This window comes from Danio rerio, chromosome 6, assembly GCF_049306965.1.
Source record: "Danio rerio strain Tuebingen ecotype United States chromosome 6, GRCz12tu, whole genome shotgun sequence".
NCBI classification, from domain to species: Eukaryota; Metazoa; Chordata; class Actinopteri; order Cypriniformes; family Danionidae; genus Danio; species Danio rerio.
Window position 1 is genome coordinate 46551162 of NC_133181.1, and position 22442 is coordinate 46573603.

General features: G+C 37.6%; 1 protein-coding gene across 1 annotated transcript in view; it reads right to left on the bottom strand.

Moving 5' to 3' along the window:
- Positions 1-15774, bottom strand: part of rybpb (RING1 and YY1 binding protein b) — a 36206-nt gene extending 20432 nt beyond the window's left edge. The window contains 2 exon segments of the mRNA NM_001012373.2: positions 14947-15072; positions 15677-15774. Of these exon segments, the coding sequence (NP_001012373.1) occupies positions 14947-15072; positions 15677-15702 (152 nt within the window). The 5' untranslated portion in view covers positions 15703-15774.
- Positions 15775-22442: the final 6668 nt, after the last annotated feature.

The window sequence follows — 22442 nt, forward strand, 5'->3', positions numbered from 1 at the left end:
ATTCTACTAAGCGATTAGTGGCTTTGTGCCTGCAGTACAGAACGGAGATAGCGAAGAGAGCACCTAGAGAGCAGGCCTTGGGTTCCTGTGCTGTCGCTCTCAACTGGGTGGAGGACATTAAACATTCATCTCCACCTTCTGGAGGGATTCTGCCCTCCTTCTTCCCCGAGGAAATTGCTCTCTGGGGAGATCTCAGCTGTGGCGAAAAATCTAAGTGTGATATCCAACTGCTCTTCCTTGATGTGGATGTGAAATGCAATGTGAATATGAGGCAGTAGCTAACAGTGTTAGAAAAAGTAAATCAGAATAAAAACACCAAATAAAAACCAATCCGTTTCTCTTGTTTTGCTTTTTCTGGATTTATTTGTGGGGTAAAATACAATTTGCAACAATTGTAAAATGCTCTGAATGGAAGAGATCAATAAAACATAAATAAAATATGATCAAATTAGCCGAATTGTCTAGTTTACACAAATGGTAGGACAAAATTTTGATACAAACCATTTACAAATGCATTACAAAATATTTAAATGACACATGACTAAATAAGAAATGAAGTAAAAGAAAATAAGAAAATATACTTTTACTAGGCTTGAGGGGTATTTAAATTTTGATATCATCAAACCTCCCCATTTTTTACCACAGTATTATCGTGCATAATAAAGAAAGAAAATTATGTAAGAATCATACAGCTTCCCCAAACTGTTGGCTTGTGCTTGAAACATTACGATCCTCTAACTGCAAGGCTGCGATATGAAATTTATATTATTTAACTTCCCCCACCCAAAGCAAATGCATCATTGGTTTTACTAGCCAATTAAGTGAGCACACTTCCGTTCTGCCCAATCAGAATTGCGCAACCAAACTATGCAAAACATCAATGATAAAAAACAAACAAACAAGAAAAGTGCGGATGAATAGCATGATGGCATCTGCCACAAAGTGCAAATTAAATCAAAAATCGCAATATCTGTCAAAAAAGTCACAATGAGATGTTTTCCCCAAAACCACACAGCTCTACATAGCCCTGATCACTTTTTTGTTGCCCAATTTGCAAATTGCCTCGTCTATTTACAGCCTCTCCTTTCTCGTTCGGTTGAAACCCGAAATACTGCCAAACTGCAGAAGATGCGTTCTTTTTTGAGACCATGTCACTTAGTGCATGATTTGCCATCTTTCCCCACCTTTCCCTTTCACCTCCACGCTGTCCCATGATGAATACCACGCAAACGCATCTTTAGGGAATAAATAAATCATATTTTATATTTAATCCTTGCCTCCTATAAAAGTGCATTATTTTTTATGACGGTAAAGTGGTATTTAAAATTGATACTGTTGCCATTTTAAGATCCCGAGATTATACGGGGACATATTACCGTATTTCCGCCCAAGCCTAATTTTTCCCCCTCATAAAAGACACAGGATTTATTCCTGTATGAAAAATTAAAGGCAGTTTGTATTTGGAAATCAGGCACAGACTCTGTGTGGGCCTGCCTATATCTAGCAAAAAAAGCGAGCAGTAAAAACAGCTTCACTTTCTCTCTAAACATCTCTTTCACTTTTTGATCCATCCAAGAGAAGGCTTCCTGTGTTGTCTGACCTTTCACCAAAGGAAACCACACAATTCCCCTCATCACTCAGACTGCAAACCAGGTGTAATGTTTGTGTTTAACACGCACATAAGGATCCATCTATCAGCAGAGGCTTGCCGTGTTTCTTTTCACATGATGAGCTGAAAGAGCGACTCCTTTTCTGTCAGACTCTCTCAACCTTTTGACCTGCTGTTGCCTCTGACCTATATAATTACAGGTCACTTTTTGAATCTGTAATATGCACTATTCAACAAAACAATTTGCTGAAAATGTATGTCTAGACTGGCCTGCTCTGCTAAACTAATAAGAAAAAATGCAACAAAGTGCTTTTTGTTACCCATTCAAATAGGAAACCATCTCTTGTAGATGAACTGCTCCTTTGTGATTCACTGAAAGAAAAGTTTCAATACTCCCACACTCAACTAAAATATCTTGAGACTGTGGGCATACAAAGTATTTGAAAATTAATGTCACATGTAGATAGGATTGGGTATCATTTGGTGTTATTTTGATAGTGGTGCTAAATCGATAATTTTAAAAGGTTGCCAAAACGATGCCTGAACAGATACGTTTGAGCCAATTTTTTTTTTTTTGATAAAATCATTAAAAACAAACAATATAATTATACATTTATGAAGTATGAATTAATTCATATTTTATATATTTCAATTGCATTAATACATTTTTTTTTATCATTTGTTTGTTAGCAGAATGCTAGATCTGCATTATACAATGAACAACATTAGCTTACTACTAACCTGGAGAAAGGCTGTCAAAATCAGTGAACTTATTTTTTCTAGGGTTTAGGGCTAGTGACTACATTTACATGAACATCAGTAATCTAATTATTTTGCGTTAATCAGAACAAGACCATATGATTAAGGTGTTTACATAAGTTATTTTTTGAATGTTCCTTTCATGATCAAGTTTATAATGTTATAGTGCATAATTCGATTAACGTCATTGTGCCACCAGGCTATCCACGTTAAATCCAGAGTTTTATGTAAATTACAATTTTTTATTTTTTTACTTTAACTGCAGTTCGGCAGTTTCACTTTAATTCAGGAACATTTCATTCATGTCCCTGTGACAAACTGAGGTATTGGATGAGTATATGAAGTAAGGACTGGTGGAAGAGTGTTGTTTTAAAAGAATTTGATACCACATGTTGAATGGAAAGAAAATACCACCGCATTTCATGTCAATGATGTCTGTGGCCTTTTAAGGTAATCAAATATTGATGTTTACACGGTAGACTCTTAATCAGAGTATTGTCTTAATCATATTAAAATCAGAGTATTGATGTCCATGCAAACGTAGCCACTGAAAGTGCCAGATGATATCTCAAGCTGTCAAAGACAGTTCATTCCTCTTGAAGTTAATTCCATGAGCTTTCAAATGTCTTAATTTTGACATGTTTCCCCCCCTTACATACAACTTTTATAAAGCATCTGCTTCACGTTGCCGTGTCAGAATCCTTGCTTGTAAAATATAGCCACACTTTACATTGCTTAGTTTAAGCAAATTAGATAAATGCAATCATGGGTTGATGAAGGGAGTCACTCTTCGGATGCGATGTACTGTGCGGTTTGCCTTCTATATCCAAGCAACAAGAAGAAATGCTAAACATCGCCGACGATGTCCATATACATCAAAGTTGTTCAGAATTAAACATTTAGAAATGGGAGCAACACAACGTGCATCTACGTGTGCCTTAAACGCACCCCCTTGATGCTTCTTCAGTCCTTGCCCATACCCATTCAGTCCATACCGGCTACAAAAGTACTGGTTTTGGTACCCAACCCTATAGAGTAGCAGCATTAAATAAAATACAAACAAGTGATATTTTGTAGCACATTGTGCAACACCAAAAGCTTTTGTATAATTAAACAAATAAAGCAATTGTTCGAGAATGCTGAATTATTTGACATTTTTATAAGATTTTAACCAAACTTCCGTAATGTTTTCAATGGGGTATAAAACCTTTACATCATGAGCTCCCAGAAAAAAAAATGTTTCCATCACCTTCATATGTTATCTGTGAAGCCCTGCCCTTACTGCTCTGAAGAATTTCAATATGTCACAGAAAAACACATCAGCAAGCAATAAAGTAAGCTGACTAATCCTCTTAGCACTAACATCTATATACACAAGCAGAGCTGCAGATTGTAATGGCTTTATATTTCCTCCGGCAAAAACAGATTCCGGCTCATATCAAGACGAGCTGTCAGTCACGTCGGCTTCCATTGTCTGCCTTGCCATCTTCATCAGCGCTCTGCTCCACAGACTACAGCGAGGCAGTGGCTCTCAATCGAAACCGCTTACGTTCCCACTCAGTTAGCTGATTAAGTGTGGTCACCGAACGTCACTGACTGTGTTACGCGATCTATGCCTGAGTCAGGCAAACGGCAGCCTCCTCTGCTCCACTGACTGAATGACATGCGGCGAGTGAGGAGGAGGAGAGCGGGAGTTGAAAGAGGGTGAGCCCAGTGCTTCCCTGCGCTGGGTAATGATGTGCTCCATTCTGCCTTCCCTCTGAGAGCCTCTTGGCTGAGTGAGCACATCCCAACAGAGCCGTCCATCAAACTCAGCAGGCAGTGGCCCACAACCCCCTCCCCACAGCGCGCGCACACACACACGTACAACACGCACACTTGCTCTCTTGCATTCATTCGCTCGCTCCATTCTTTTGGGCCCTTTTTTTTTTATCTCCTCCCTGGTGCCTTGTCATCTGCCTCCCTTCAATATCACATGGCCAGCAATTTCTCTGTTGCTAAATCACTTTCAGGCCAATTTCAGCCCACCCAAACACACACTCTTAGTTCAAACTCAATACATTAATTGCTGGACAGTGGGGAAATACATAAAATCTCTCAGTTTTTAGTATGTTCATTAGATTCAAATGGATGTTTTTATGTTTAGCTTAAATATAAAACGACAACTTGATTTAAATAACACTATGTAATAACCATTTTGTTAAAAATGTCCCACAAATGAAGTGGTCAACGTTGTGTAGAACGTTGTGTTAAACAAATGACTTGCTAAAGATCTTTGCAGAAGAGATGCAAACATGAAGGCAAAACTTGTCTGTACACAAATAATGTGTATACAAAAGTATAAAACAAGATTATATGCAAAATTATATGGAAAAACAAGATATTTCACCACACTGGGTACAAACAAGGCATGCTCTGATCAGGTTTTTTGCAGCCAATACAGAGTATCGATGCCAGATCATGGTTAAAAGGATGATACCAGGTTTTGACTCTGATGCTTTGAGCATTATATAACTTTGCCATTGCATTAACAATATTTTCCCCAAGTATGATACTTAAGTGGAGGTCTCTCCTTACCCTACAGAATAAATAAAGGATGTTGCATATAATCACTTATTAGGACAGGGCGATTTGGCCTAAAACCAAAATCTCAATTAATTAAACATTTTAACTTGATTACAATTCATGAACGATTATTTAATTTAATTTATTCATTTATTTTTGTACATTTATTTTTGCCCTCATAATTCACTGACAGGTTTTGTACAGAGAGATTTCTGCATGAAGGGTGCATTACTTGATTTTAAAATTATACTATCTATGGTTATTTACTGAATGTTGAACAACTGAAATGAAAACGCACATTGGTTAAAACCAACTAATAAATAACTTGCACTTGAAAGTAATTGAAATAATTGATTTGGAAAATGGGATTATAGGTTCTAAATGTCGATTTTGATTACTTTTCATTTATTCGCCCAGCCCCATCCCTTATAATCTCTAATAACCACTAAGTGTGGACATGTCATGGTCAGAATGAGCTTCACAGAAAACAATAGCTAATACATAAAAAAAATAGTAAGAAAAAATATTAACAATGCAATTTGGAAATATTGCAAATGATGAAAGAATAATTCAACGTGTCTCAGAGAAGAAAACATTTGAAGTGCGTATTTGATGCATAAGAAGTTAAAATTTCTTCCCCTGCTTGTAAACTCATAAACTTGGCTCATGAGATCGGACAGATTAGAAAGTACCGATCGAGCCATGAAATGTGATTTTCTGCTGGTATATGTGATTTTCTGCTGGCATGAAATGTGAAATTCTGCTGGTATATTTACACAAACTGTTGCACTGATATAAACAAAAACATAAATAAAAACTACACTTATTAAAATTTTACAGCAAATGTGATCTAGGGTTGTCACGATACTGGAATTCAATACTGTCCATCTCCTGCAAACATTTAAGCGATGTGGAGCACGATCTTAAACAGAGCTGATTTGCTATTGTGTTCACGTGCTAAACAGAAAAGACTGTGATTGGCAATGAAGGTCAACGGTTCACCGAACTCACCGCTGCTTACCGAGTGTAACTACAGATACAGGGACACAGGAGCGTTTTAAAGCTAATGTCAGCTTATAGACAAACCAGCTGATCGATGTGACTTTGAAACGCTCCAGTTCCTGTATCTGTGGTTATACTCAGTAAACAGCAGTCCATTTCATTTAACTGACGACCTTCACAGCCAATCAGTCATTTCTGTTGAGCACGTGAACACAATGACAAATCAGCACGGTTTAAGAACGTGCTCCACATTGCTTAAATGTTTGCGGGAAACTGATGTTTTTAAAATTTCAGTACCGATTGATACCGAATTCCAGGATCGTGACAATCCTAATGTGATCTATATAAAACTGCATATTTAATGTTTTGAACATGTTCAGCACCTGTAGGTAATCTGAAATAAACAGTACAAATATTGTATGGAAATTTTTTTTATAAATTAGTCTGAATTATATATTGCTCTAGCACTATTCAAAAGCTCTACTTCACTCACAATATCATCAATGCATGTCAACCTTTTTACTTTAATCTCAGAATTCCTTTCTGCACATTCACTTAAATGTCTACAATCTCATTAGGAAGTTTAAAACCCTCAAATCAACACACTCCTATAGATTAAAAGCTTACGTCTGTGGTTTAGTGTGGGTCTAAAGGCTGATAACTGTGGATAAGCAAAAGTGTGTCCAAATGTGTGTGTGCAGAGGCATGGGGGAATCTGACACAGTGTTAGCACAGCCTGATTATGTAATTTCATTATCCTCGACAATCTGCACTCAAGCAACGGCGAAGAAAATTACTGGATTGTAAATCTGTGCTCCATCAATTACACACACCGAATCTAAGCCATCCTTGCTGATTTCACGAATCAATAGTGTCAAGACAACATTATGTTATTCCAAGCGGAACAAGGCACTTCAAATCTCAATTTCCCATTGAATCATGAAAGCCTCCACATTTGAACAGATTGTATGAAATTCTTGCACAGTGACATACTTAATTTTCCATCTGCTTGCTCTATCTGCGTCTACCTTTATGTGACAGAAAGACTGTCAACAAAGATACCGTCTGTTGAGCCTGGGTGGGAAGACACCACACAATCTGACTCAATTTTGATTCAGTGACTCTATAAGTGATCAGATGACAATCATTATTTAAAGCTGAAGAAACTAGTTGTCAAATTCATATCAACTAATGTGGATATGCATTAGACTGATCAATTACAGTGAACACAATGCACTTCATAAAATACACATACACTGCAACATAAATAATTTCTATTCAAAATAAATGATATATTTAAATCAAATTAGAGAACACATATTATAAAAAAAAATAACTGGAAAAAGAGAGTAATATTGAAATTACAGAGGAAGAGTGGAAAAGTATTTTTAAAAAACAGTGGAAGTCTGGAGGGAATTTGGTTGGAAAAATATCAATAACTTTTGTCACCCCTGAGCAGAAGAGACACTTAAACAAAAATGCAGTCAGCTGGAGACTATGTGGCTTAAATGAAGTGAATCATACATATATTCTGCTTCAAAAAGTGGCAAAAAGTTCATAAATGTATAGAGAATATATTTCATATCTCCAATGGTTTTTCTTTCTCAATGCTATGCTTAGGCCTTAAAAATCCTACGTTAGAAGAAAAATCTGACAAAAAAAAAACTGCATAAAATTTTGCTGGTAAAAAGCCATAATCAAAAATGATTACAGCTTGAAAAACCTCAAATTAGTGACTGGTTTGACAATTTATGAAATCTATAAGATGGAGAATGAATCGTCATTTACAGACTGAGGAGTTTAATGAGACATTGAGAAAAGGAGTAGAATATGTTCTTCCTTTATGACCAAATTTAATATAAAATGTACAGTCAGAAAGCTGTGAATTTGATTTTGTTGATATTGTGTATGTTTTTTGTAATGAGAGAAAACATAAAAGAAAGATGAAGAACAATACCAATTTAAAAATAAACAAATAAATAAATAAAAAAGATCCTAAAAGTACCATCCTCAGTTTCATATGTGTATAGTTTAGGGATGAAAAGGGAACATTGGGTGCCACAATATAGGTAAAAAAAAAAGTACACAATTAAATTGTAATTGAAAAGCAATAAATTAGTTTCATCTGTTTTCCTTTTGACGAAATACAAAACAGCTATGGGTGTATTATTTTGATTGTTCTTATAATTATAATTAAATTACGTCCTAGAATTATTAATGTAACTTCTGTATTTATTTATTTTTTATTTTCTCTTTATATATATAATTTTTTGAAATTGTTTTTTAGTTCTACAATTAATGGATTCCGATGCTTGGTTGTTTTGTGTATCCAATGTGGAAAACCCTATATACCATACAACAGTATGTATTTTGGAAACTGCAATAAAAAATAAATAAATGTTTATTGATGCAGATGCATTTAGGACATTGTTTGTGCAAGCTTGTACACAACAAGCATTTATTTATATAATGTCCTGTATGCTTTACCAATTGACTGAATTTTTTATTATTTATTAATTTACTTTTTGGCAGCTCGGTTCAGCACTACAGTGCATCTGTGAATCCAATTTCCCACCACAGAGTGGGTTTAATATTAAAAAATGCAAATACTGGAGTAAATCTAATTTACATTAAGATTAATTAATTAGTACCATAGGGAATTGCAGAATCCAGATTTAAAAATGCAATTAGAGCTGCAAAATATATTGTTTGAGCATCGATATCGCAGTGTCTCTGCAATAGTCACATAGCAAGATATGCAATGTTGAGGTGGGATTATAGATGACCAGAAACCACAGGTCAAAACACACAATATTTGGAGACACTGCAGAATTGACGCAAAAACTCTAGACTCTCCCCAGAAAACCATAAAGCACTGTTTCTTTCACTTTCATATTTGCTCCATTGTGTTCATTTATGACTTTAGTTGGTTTATTATATCTATATAATAAAGTACATAAAATATACATTTCACTTTGCTACAAAATCATCGCAATCATTCTAAAGTAATGCCTTAACAAATAGAGCTATTTAAGTCATCTGGTAAAATCGTATTTAAATCGAGATAATAATTTAAATTGCATCGGATTTTACTTTTACTGACATGAAAAATCTCATTGAACTCCGGTGAATTAGAAAAAAAGTTCCTGTATGCAAAGCATTTAATAATCAACACTGAAAATGAAGGAAGCAAAACTGCTTGAGGAAGAAAAATCTTAGGCTGGGACCATGCAGGTAGGAAGCTTTAGGTGAAGTAAAAGTACACCGGCACTAAAGATCAAGGTAACACAAAGGCTGGCACTTCCCCCTGATCCGGCACATCAATCACCTTAAGAAACCCCTAATGGATTCTTCCCTCTAACCTGTGGGTGACTGATATGCATCTTGGAACACAGAAAGCACGGAATCGGACAAGGTGTCACATTCTTCGCTCCTGTTCTCAGGATTACAATGTAATATTAAAACATGGTGCTTTAAGGTGTGTGAGGAATGCTGTGCAGGGAAATTTGATTTCGATGGGCTCAGAGGAAAGAGGAAGATCATTTTGAAGCTCTGCTTGAGGCTTGACAGGGTTTTTTAGTTCAGATTAGTCAAAATTGAACATTAAAGCCATCTCAAGGCAACCTGAATCCAAAAGCACTACCTCACAAATTATATGCACTCCCTGCTTCTTATATATCAGACAACAAGCCTACGATGAATCAGTACAAATTTCTTCCAGTTTAACAGTAGAGTGACCCTAGATAACCCCTACTGCCATGGAAACGCAAAGTAAATGAGTCTACAAAGTGTGCAGCTGCTGTGTGGGAAATAACAGTGAGAAACATGCCCTCCAGCAAAGATGTCATCCAACTCATACAATCCTGCAAGTTGCGGATACTCAAGCATGAAAGGCATACGTATAATTCATTCAACACTTCATTAGCACACTGTTGAGCATCAAAGTGCCCGGTCCATTGCTCTGTTTGAATCTGCTATAAGACGAGATTGGCTTGATTGGATCACAAGTAAAATGATAGATACATACTCCCGTTTACACCTGGTGTTTTAATCAATCTCTTTTGTACACATTTAAATGTTTTGCTAATTTCTTTAAGTTTTTTAACAGCAGGTTTATGTATACATATATTTTCTGAACTATTTAATATTGAGAAATAAGCTTGCACAATTTAAATTATGATACACAGTGTGGGTTTTGTCCATCTAAATCTGATCGTTATTTTGTATTTTCTATTGAATTTGAGGCAGGTGATTGGCTGGGCAATTCTACAGCTTGATTTTCTTTCTCTGAAAGCATTTGAAAGTTTCCTTGGCTGTGTTCTGGATCATTGTCTTGCTGAAATGTCCACCCTAGTTTCATCTTCATCATCTTGATAATGTAGATGTTGAACTGAAGCAGCTAATAATAATTTACACTGATGAAGGGCTTTCATCTTGTCTGGGCTTTAACTGCCTTTCTACACCTCACTTTCTTCATGTGTTCAACACTTTTTACACATAACTTGATTTGTAAAGTAATTCAATTCACCTTTATTTGTATAGCGCTTTTACAATGTAGATTGTGTCAAAGTAGCTTCACATAAAAGATCATTGTTAATTAGAACAGTGTAGTTCAGTTTTTTAGTGTTTGCGTTCGGTTCGATTTTTCAATTCGATTTTTTTTTTCTTTTAATAAATGTATTTCTTAGGTTGTTATCACCATCTGGTAAAAATTTCAAGTTAACAGCACCTTTAGAAATATTTTTTCTGAGAAATATGGTGACCTGTTCAATACTTCGCCCACTGTTTTATTTCCCCCACTGTACTATGACAGCTGCAAAAATATGCTAAATACTGTATGTTATGTGTATTCAAACTACAACCGGTATGAGAAAGTTGTGCATTTGACCCTTTTTTATCATCAGTACAAGGGTTGTCGCGATACCATTAGTTAATCTTACGACATTATACCAGCTAAATATCACAATACCTTGTTTTGCAATATTGTAATTTATAACTCAAATTATAAAGAAAATTGTCAGAAATACTATATTTTATGTTATAATCAGCCTACTTGAGTTTAATAAACAATTCCCTTAAGGCCAAAAAGTATTATTTGCACCCCATTTCAATGTATTCATTCTTTTTTTGTATTTTAACACGAACATCAAATAATATATTAAAATAAAGATACAAACAATACAGAATTAAATGTTAGAAAAGGGCATTTTCCAACAAAATTAGGCTATATAAAGTGGTCAAAAATTGTTTCAATGTTTCCTGTTGCTATTTTGGGTTTTTCATAAATTTTTCTCAGTCTTATCAGGCAACAATCCAAAGTAATTGAAAATTTCACTTTGGGAGTAGTTCTTTTAAAGAGATTGTACCTGTTGTTGTAGCTACTAAATAATATTAACAGGAACAGAAATTAACCGTTTCAGATGTATGTTTGAATTGAAGCATTGGAAAATGTGCAAAGGCACAGTTTTGCAACCTTAAAGGGCTCCATGGACTATTAAAATAAAATAGTCTATTGTTGCACAAACTTATAAGCACTTTAGTGACTTTTACACATGCAACATCTATTGTGGATAAATTAATAATGATGATACTACCGTTTGCAAACTTCAGTGGCACTGCCAATATTTAGAAGCCATAGTATCGCGATACTACCACACCAGTAAACCGTGCAACCCTATACAGTACAAACTTATAATTTTAGAAGAGAAAATGAAATCTGGCTAGCTGATTTTAACATGTCCCGCTAAGTTTAAGAATATAGTCAGTAGGCATAAAGTAAGTGATGTTTTGTGGCTGTGAACTACCTTTGAAAGTGCAAAATGTTCCAGTTATCACCTGTTGTTTCACTTATGACTGAATTAACATTAAAATACATCTTTCTAACAGGTGTAAAAGGCCATTAAGTGAACATGCAAACCTTTGTGCAATCTATTAGTCAGTCAATCATGCAAAAGACACGGTCATGCTTAATTGACATTTTCCCTAAAAAGTCGCTTTTAAACCTCATTTAAAAAGTCTACAAACACTACACGGCAAGTTCACGCAGCATGAAATAAATCGATCTTCCTGAATTCAATAGGTTCAGATATCAGATTAAGCTACGAAAACATTCAGACCTTCTTTACATGACAAAAAAATGCATTGCTAATCTACAAGCATCCTTGCACAGGGGGTTGCCGCATGCTTTGAACCCTATAGACCAACAAAGATAAAGTAATTGGTGAGTGGAATGCGTTATCACACCACAAAGACTCGTTCATGGAGGGAAACAGAGATAAAAGGTGCTGAGATGGGAGCATAAACCGCTGCACACTTGTAAGAGAGTGCATCGTTTCTCTGCAAGCACCCTGAGCTCCCTCCCGTGCACCACTGGAATACATCAAACGTGGACAAGATGGCTAATTAGTCCTCATTACAAAGGGAGACAGGCTTCTTACATCAGCAAACAATCGCATCCATCAAAGCTTGACAGCGCAGATCAAACAGAGACAGAGCGGCTCTCTTCAGCAATATAGTGCGATTTCTATTCAGCAGCCTGATAGGAGCTGGGCTGCTGCCAGCAAGTAAGAGACGAGGGGTTTCCGACACATGGCTTCATTTCCTGTCATTACCACGAAACAAAACGCGCCTGCTTTCTGCAAACAGATCCATGAGCGCTGTGCCGGTTCGAAGGGAATAAACTGACTAATCATTATTGACAAATACACCATTTTGAAGTGTCTGACTTCTCCCGACACCTCTTCTTTCCCCCAAATGTCAGAAAAGCACTGGGTGTAAAAGAGCAGATGAAAAGGTTAGAGCACGGGATTACTGTGTGCAGCCGCATATTACTCATAGCTGTAGACACCACATCAGTCAGCTGATGAGAAGTGTTGGCGGGTTCACACATCATAACAAACACAGCCGAGTCCAGACGGACGTAAAACATACGTGCATACCTTCATTTGCTTACAGGAATACAACCACGGTGGCATTATCGGCAAACCACACATTTATTTGACTCAATCAGGGCTTTACAATCCTGAAGTAATCCAACATCTCTCTTATTTATAACATTTCAGAATACTAACTTGCAAAAAGCAGTAGATCACATTACTAGGAGGGCCAAAACTGTCAAATTCAACAGCTGGAATTAAAACCCTGTCACACTTTAAGAAAAATCAAAGAACAAGCTGGTGTGACATGAATTTGAAAAAAAAAAAAATCAGGTCAACATAAAATTAATTATAGTAGTGAAAATCAGCTTGCCCTGCAAACATTCTGAAAATTAAACTTTAGCTAGCAAACACATTTAACCCTTTGATGCAAAAAAACACCTTCTCATGCACAACATGGGACTAAAGTGACCCATATTCATTATGTTATTGCCTTCCTTCTATCTATCTATCTATCTATCTATCTATCTATCTATCTATCTATCTATCTATCTATCTATCTATCTATCTATCTATCTATCACAAAATATATATTTAAAAATGTAAAATATGTAAGCATCAAATAGAACAATTCAGCCATGTTTAGCTGTAAACGTGTGCCGGTGAACAGTATTTAGCAGTTAATGTGTTCCTTTTTGCAGAAATTAGAAAAATGCAAAAGTTCCTATATGGGTCATTTTTGACACTTATATTAAAATTTGATGTTTAAAAACAGTTTAAAACTAGATATTTGATAGAAATAACATAGGAAAATAATATGGGTCATTTTAGACCCATGGTGTGTATTAAGAGGATAGTGACAGTGGTAATGATTTATATTCAAAATGTAAAAAATAAATTAAAATTAAAAGGCTTTGAGGAATTCTGGGAATACTAAGTTAAGTTAAAATCTTGCAAAGATATAGTAAAAAATAAACTTAGCCGGGTCACTTTAGACCCATGTTGTGCATCAAAAGGTTAAACAGACCATGCAGATTATGTATATGTTATGTAGGGTGGATAAGGTTCTGGGGCTCCAATTTGGGGAAATAAAAGTCTTCAGAACAGATCATGTTAAAGTGCTATGGCTGTTCCTCAGGATAATTATTGTTCAACAACAGAAAAAATAATTTGCGGGGTTTAATCTGTAGCAAATAATGCATCTTTGCCACTTTCAGAAAGCAGCCGGGCATTCTAAACTGGTGAGAGAAGGGGGGGGGGGGGGGGGGGGGTCAATCAAGGGTGACCTCCAACCAACATGTCTAGAGCAAAGAATGAGAACCACTGGGTTAAATGACCTTTATGAAAGGACAAGAAAAACCTAGACCTGTTAGTGACGGCTTCCAACTGAATCACTCAGAAATTGGAGCAGTGAAATCATCCAATTAGACAAACCAGAAAAACAACATTAACTCTGCTTCTTTGCCCTTAGCTTTAATACAAATGAGCAGCATGTTAGTATAATTGTAAAATGAAGCAGAGTCGTTTCACTTGCTTGTGTGTCAAAACAAATGACACATCATGAAGACTGATTAAGAATTTCTGACACCACAATGACCTTTAAACTGTTGCAACCGCTCTAACATGCAGGAAAAACCCGAGAAAATCAGTTTCCTGTTATGGATCTTAACACCAAAGGTATCTGTAACAGTTTGACAGCTTAAAACACACCCAGACATTAAATACATTTGATTAAAACAGACACATGCCAGCCATACAGCTTTCAATGGGAAATCTGGCTGGAGCCACAACATGCAAACACTGCAGCACTGCATTAGCAGGTATGCGTCTGCAAGCATGCACGATCATGGAGCTGCAGTGAAAGCATTAGAACGCAAATCCAATGCAATAAAATGCGCTCAAGCTAATGAAAGACAAAGAAAGTTTGCCTTCCACTGCAGTGACTGCACAGGCTGTCTGCCACACTCAATTTAGCGCCAGTCATCAGACTGAACAAATGACATTTCACTTGCATGAGACGACTGGTGTTTCTATGAATCTTAAACAGCAAATCAACAAGTAAAGCGTCCAAATCGACAGCATTAGTGATGAGATCAGGAATGCAATGCTGCATAAGTCCATTGTAAATGCCCATACCTGGTAGACGTGCCCTTCCGTACATCACAGATGCTGCATTTGAAGGCTTCGGCACTGTTTCTGAAAGTGCACACGCTACAGTCCCAAAATCCGTTGTCCGCTGTCGGTTTGGCTTGTCTTTTTGGCCTTTAATGACAAGAGAAGCTCAAATTATTAAGGTCAACTTTCACGTTTGCCCCCTAACATCCGTCGACTCGAATGCGTTTAACCGAAGCGAAGTGGCACAGAAAGTGACAGAAAATCCGACACATGACGCGCGAGGACGGTTTATTAGAACCGGAAAATACTGGAAACGCACGCTAACCAGCTAACTAGCCACGGTTATTCTCCACAGCTTCTAGTCACCAGAGACATGTAATTCACTTAAAGGGTCTAGATTGGTGTCCGCTGGCACGGCAGCTAGCGTTAGCCAGAGAGCTAAAGATATCGCGTCGGTGAACGGCGTGAAATCGAATGTCAAAAAACGTCCGTTTAACGGCTAACTTCGATTAAAAACCCCGTCCGAAGAGGCCAGGCGTATCCCGTAGGAGAAAAATCTCTTTGTCTGAGAGGCACTGAGTCGTGTTTAGAGTCCTCTGTAAAGAAGAGAAAGCCGCCATAGCTGCGCTTGTTTCTGAGAGAAAGGAGAAACACTCCTCGAGAAAAGCATCCGAATATCCACCGAGCGAAAAAACAGCCGCGCGGACACCAAAATCGCCTCAGAAACTACCGACTGTTGACGCTTTCTTACCTGGTCGGGCTCTTTTTGTCGCCCATTGTGGAAAAATAGACTCCCAGAAGACCGAAACGGGTTCCGTAATTAACAATAATTGTGCGTAAAGGTCCGTGTGAGCGTGTATGTGTGTGTATGGTGGATCCACACTGAGAGAAGCGCTTGCAGGCAGACTCGCCTTCCCCCGACTGAATGACTGACTCTAGGCAGGGCGAAGAGACTGCGGACCCCGTGACTGCGCCGTCCAATCACCGCGGTTTTCGATTTAAAAGTCTCGCCAGAAATAATCGGCACGGATGGAGTAATACTACTACACTGCTCTCCGATTGCCAAACGTAATTAAGACTGTGTGCCTGTCGAGGTGAGAGAAAGCAGCAGTGAAAGACTGACTCGATGACTGAATGACTCTGCTATACCTCAACGGCGCTGAGGAGTGTGCGTTGAGCTGGGCTACAAAGTCAAGTTCAACTTGGGACACCTCCATACTGGAATATACATGCATGCGCTTACTTTATTCTGTGCTTTGACACCTCAAAGCAATGCATGGGAATGATTAAGAATGAAATGTTCACAGCCACAGATTTAAATCTGTCTTCAAGCATCTCAGAGTGCAACAAGTTTGTCACTGCAGCCAGCCTCACATAGCTACAAGTGATACAATATAAAGCAGGGGTGCCCAAACTTTTTCGTATGAAGGGCCAAAAACGGAATATCATTGAGAACCGTGGGCCAAAGATAAATAGGCTATCACAAACTAATTTACTTTAATGTTGCCATGGGTAATTTCCACATTTATTTCATTATATTTAAGAATCAATTTGAATCATATTAACTAATGCAGTAGCTTTTTCTAAATAAATATTTTATTGCAACAAAAACATAAACAATCACGTCTATAACAGAGTGGAGTTCAATACTGAATACACAGGTCAAGCAGAATCTGCCTTTGCCCTGATTTGGTCACCAAAGCCTCTGCATTGTCTTCTATTCATCGAGTGACTGTTTGTACATTTTAAACTAAATTAGAGCATTTAAATTAAAACATTTAATTCCAGTTTGCTTTTTTGTAGCTTAACAGTAAAACAAACAAATAAAAGGTTGCATTAAATTTGAAATAACAATCTCTAAAGCAATCTCCCTCTTTTTTTCAGATGGGGTGATGGGCCAGATCAAAGGTTACCATGGGCCAACTTTGACCAATTTTTAAATCTCTGATAAAGAGTGTCTCAGTTTTAAAAGGCATGGCTCACCCTGAAAAAAAAGAAAATTTGCTCTTAATTTACTCATTCAAGTAACGTTTTTTCGTCTTAACAATACAGATTTTTAGCTGAATCCATGATCACCAGCACTTTGAGAGTAAAAAAAAATTATTACAGAGGCAAAATATACATAGATTGTCATCGTTTCTATTTATGTTGTAAATAATGCTCAGTTTCTTAACATCATTTACATTTTTAATGAAAGGAGCTGAGCCAAAAGCCAAAGCTTTTGATTTACCGGTCAATCTACGTTCCTACCTTCACCCATGGTCATGAGCTTTTGGACTGAAAGGACAAGCAGCTAAAATTAGTTTCTTTCGCAGGGTGTCAAAACGCACCCTTAGGGTGAGGAGCTCTGTCACCCGGGAGGAGCTCTGAGTAGAGCCGCTGCTCCTCCACATTGAGAGAAGTCAGCTGAGGTGGTTTGGGCATCTGTTTCGGATGCCTACAGGACGCCTATATAGGGAAGTGTTCTAGGCATGTCCCACCTGGAGGAGGCCTCAGGGAAGACCCAGGGACTATGTCTCTCAGCTGGCCAGGGAATGACTCGGGACCTTTCATTATTCGAGGAGCTGGAGGAAGTGTCTGGGGAGAGGGAAGTCTGGGTTCTCTCCAAAGACTGCTGCCCCCACGACAGCAGAAAAGCGTACAAGAAATAAATGAAATTAATGAAACAATCAATCATTGCAAGGGACCACACAGGGGCTCAGAGGTTAGCACTGTCGCCTCACAGCAAGAAGGTCACTGGTTCGAGCTTCGGCTGGACCAGTTGGCAATTCTGTGTGGAGTTTGCATTGTTCTTCCATGTGTGTGTGTGGTCTTCCTCCGGGTGCTCCGATTTCCCCCACAGTTCAAAGACATGCACTACAGGTGAATTGAATAAACTAAATAATGTAAGTGTGTGAATGAGTGTTTATGGATGTTTCCCAGTACTGGGTTGCAGCGGGAAGGACATCCGCTGTGTAATACAGGTACATATGCTGGATAATTAAAAAGAATGAATGAACAAATAAAGTATAAAATTTTTTACTAATATTTAATTAATTATTCATTCATTTTCTTGTCGGCTTAGTCCCTTTATTAATCCGGGTTTACCACAGCGGAATGAACCACCAACTTATCCAGCACGTTTTTACGCAGCGGATGCCCTTCCAGCCCCAACCCATCTTACACTCATTCACACACACTTTCATACACTACGAATAATTTAGCCTACCCAATTCACCTGTACTAACTTTGGGGGAAACCGGAGCACCCGGAGGAAACCCACGCGAACGGGACTACCTGCAAACTCAACACAGAAACGACAACTGAGCCAAGGCTCGAACCAGCGACCCAGCGACCTTCTTGCTGTGAGGCAACAGCACTACCTACTGTGCCACTGCATCGCCCATTTAATTAATTATTAGAAGATTAATACATTTAAATAATTGAACAATTCTAAATATAATTTTAAAAAACATCTCTATTTCTGCAATCGTGCCTATTGAAAATTGTGCCTAAAAGAAAAGCTGGAGTGGAAAATTGTTGGACATAAGACAAGAGTTGTCATTACACCTGCAGTTTTTGTACAAATCAACAGCATGAATCACTGAAAATATGCACAAAGAGAGTGACATTCATTTTATACCAACTCTGAGCTTGCACAAGCTGAACTTGTTAAACACACAAGAACCAACGTATGTCATGACCTTTTATCTACGGTGACATGCATGACCAGAAACTAACTGTGCAAAAATAAAGGGCTGTGTTACTGACTATAAACACAATATATCTCACCTGTTTCTCACCGCACAGCCAATGAGATCAAGAAGGGAACACACACATAATGAGCAACAGACCGAGATATGAGTGTTTTTCTTACGGACTTGATGATTTCAATTTCTCAAGTGTCCAGTCTTCATCTGTGGCTTCCATTTATTTTGGATTGCACAGTGAAAACAAACCCTCGAAGAGGCCCCTCATGGCAGACACAAGGGCCCCTGTGTGTGTGGGGGGGGGGGGTATGAAATGTGAATCATTAGCTGCTCTCCAGGGTTTCAGCCCCTCTGTGCCCCCTTTTCTCCCCATGTGTTGCCGGGTCTATGTTGCAACTTCATGACAGACTCTCATAAGTTTATTACCGACTGATGTTGATTGGAGGTTTGATCTGGAACTCTTTGCAGATGGTTTTCTACAAAATCCAGGACAGCTAAGAATACAAACATCTAAGGTTCGCAAAAGCCAGGAACTTCAAAGGCCAATTCAGAAAAAGGATACTGGAATCACACAGTTGTGAATGCAAAATACAACACAGATGCTGTCAGAGTGTTTTCATCACGTCAGATGAAACATGAAATATTACACAGTTCTGAATACCCGAACTTACAAACATCAAGTTCACACTGTGCCTTCAAACGCTCATTCATTATTGAACGCAAAGAACTTGAAAAAGTTATACAAATCTGTCAAATCCAATTCAGAAAACGATACCAGAACCACACTGTTGTAAACACAAAATACAACAAAGTGTTTTAGTCACAACAGATAAAATGTGAAATATTACACAGTTCTGATTACCTGAACTTACAAACATCAAGTTCACTCTCTGCCTTCAAACACTGATTCATTATTGAATTCAAAGAACTTGGATGCTTGTGAGAATCTGTCAAATCCTTAATTTAGATGAGCTTGCCTGTGATGTTTTAAAATTAGAAAGGTACATTTGGCTATCACCTTTGTGCTAGCAGATTGATGTCAGATTTCTAGCTCTTGCGTGCTGTCTCACGAATGATGTGATGTGGGAGTAGGTGAATTATAAAGATGACTCAGATAAGCACATGCGATCACAGATGAAGGAGATAAAATGGAGAGAAACTGAGAACGTGGTTTTTTTCTGTTCTCAGTGTGACTGGTCAATCTTTATTTGAGGATACATTTTTAAACAGCCAGTTTAAAAATGGGGTTTATTAAAATGGGCACCAGACCCGAGATTGAAATAAATGAATAAATGAATTATTGATGTGGTTTTTCCTTATGGAGGTCTGATCTATGGAAATATATGCAAATTACATATATGACAAGTTCAGTTTCACATATATAAATTATTTATTATATATGCAACAGACTTTAAAACATTGAAAAAAGGTCCATTTGTGTATGTTTCAACTGTTTGAAATACAACATGTACAAATATGTTTATATGTTATATTTAATTTTATATGTCCATAAATGAACACAAATATACAATTATTGCAATTTGCGATTTCAATAGTTCTAATAAAAATCTGTACAAGGCACTTTTTGTTTCAGTAGATTCACTCTAAATACTCCCTCTGAATAATTGCCTATATTAGATATAATAATCAGTATATTGCCTCAGAAAATAATCAGTGCACTGTAACTTTAAAGAAAGTACTAAATAATACAGGTCCATAATAATTCCATATCTTAAGTTCCTGTGTTTGACTGAAAAATAAGACAGTGGCCTGTTTTCTAATTTTATTTGTGTGTGTGTCAGTTGTACTTAAGATGAAGACTTCTTCTAGAACATATGATGCTTTGATGCTAAGACAACCTTTGCCTGATCCAGATAAGTCTAAAACTAGATGGGAACAGGATTTGGGGATAACGCTGGAAAATGACCTATGGGGTCAGTTATGTAGAGATGGGGTTAGCTCAACTTTGAACTCCAGATTTAGACTAATCCAGTTTAACTTCTTACAGCAGCTTTATTACACTCCGTCCAGATTACACACATTTAAAAAACACATTTCTCCCCTCTGCTTGAGATGTTCATTCATTCATTCATTTTCTTTTCGGCATAGTCCCTTTATTAATTTGGGGTCACCACAGCGGAATGAACCGCCAACGTATCCAGCATATGTTTTACGCAACGGATGCCCTTCCAGCTGCAACCCATCATTGGGAAACCCATCCATACACACTTATTCACACTCATACACTATGGACAATTTAGTCTATCCAATTTACCTGTACCACATGTCTTTGGACTTGTGGGGAAAACCGGAGAACCCGGAGGAAACCCACGCGAATGCAGGGAGAACATGCAAACTCAACACAGATACGCCAACTGACCCAGCCAAGGCTCGAACCAGCTGCCTTCTTGCTGTGAGGCGACAGCACTACCTACTGCGCCACTGCGTCGCCCCTGCTTTAGATGTGGTATAGAAAAAGGTACATTTTTGCATTCTACATGACTGTGTCCTATAAGTGAAAGTGTTGTGGGGACAAGTATGTAATATCATATCACAGATTCATGGAATTGATTTTCCATTAAATCCAGATATATGTTTACTAGGCAATTATATACAAATTCTAACCTCCAGCATAATCATGCTATTAAGCTTACTGACTGGTTATTGACGATCACTTAAAAATGTATTGCTTTAAAATAGAAAACAGACATCGATGGACCATTTGGGCTATGGATCTCAGAAGTTTCCAACTGGAGAAGATCTCATATTCTTTATGAGGAAAGGGTGAATTATTTAAAAAGAATTGGAATCCATTTTTTTATTATATTAAAACAGTACCACATGATTTGATTGGACAAAATAGTTTTTCTCCATTGGTTTACACCAGTGCTCAATCCTGTTCCTGGAGATCTACCTTCCTGTACAGTTTAGCTCCTACCCTGATCAAACCCACCTGAACCAATTAATTAGGACCTGAAATCCACTTGATAATTACAGACAGGTGTGTTTGATAAGGGTTGCAACTAAAATCTGCAGGAAGGTAAATCTCCAGGAACAGGATTGGCCACCCCTGGTTTACACAATTATGTCCTCACTTTTTGTTGATTTATTTTATGTGATTTATTTTTATATATTGTGTGTGTATGTTTAACCCGTAGTTTGTTTACTGCTTAGTTTTGATGTTCTGTAATGTTTACTTTTGAAAAAGCAAAATAAAAATATATTATTCGAAATGCAGAAAACTTTAAAGAAATAAATGAATGATTTCTTAGAAAACACACACACACACACACACACACACACACACACACACACACACACACACACACACACACACGCTCACACTTCAGCTTAGTCCCTTTATTAATCAGGGGTTGCCACAGTGGAATGAACCGCCAACTATTCCAGCATATGTCTTACGCAGCGGATGCCCTTCCAGCTGCAATTCAGTACAGGGAAACACCCATACACTCATTTACACACACACACACACACACACACACACACTGGACTGTGGGGGAAACTGGAGCACAAACCCATGTGAACATGGGGAGAACATGCAAACTTCACACAGAAATGCCAACAGACCTAGCGGGGACTCGAACCAGCGAACTTCTCGCTGTGGGGCGATAGTGTTAACCACTGAGCCACCGTGCCGCCCACTACAACACAAAATGTACTATTAAAAGAGGCCTTGAAAGCAATGAATTGCAACGATGGCAATTAAAAAGCCACTTTTATTTGACCTGCTTGCTTTAACTAGGTCATTTCAATTCATTAAGATTGTTTGTTTCTAGGGTAAACAAAGCACATTATGAATCAATTAAA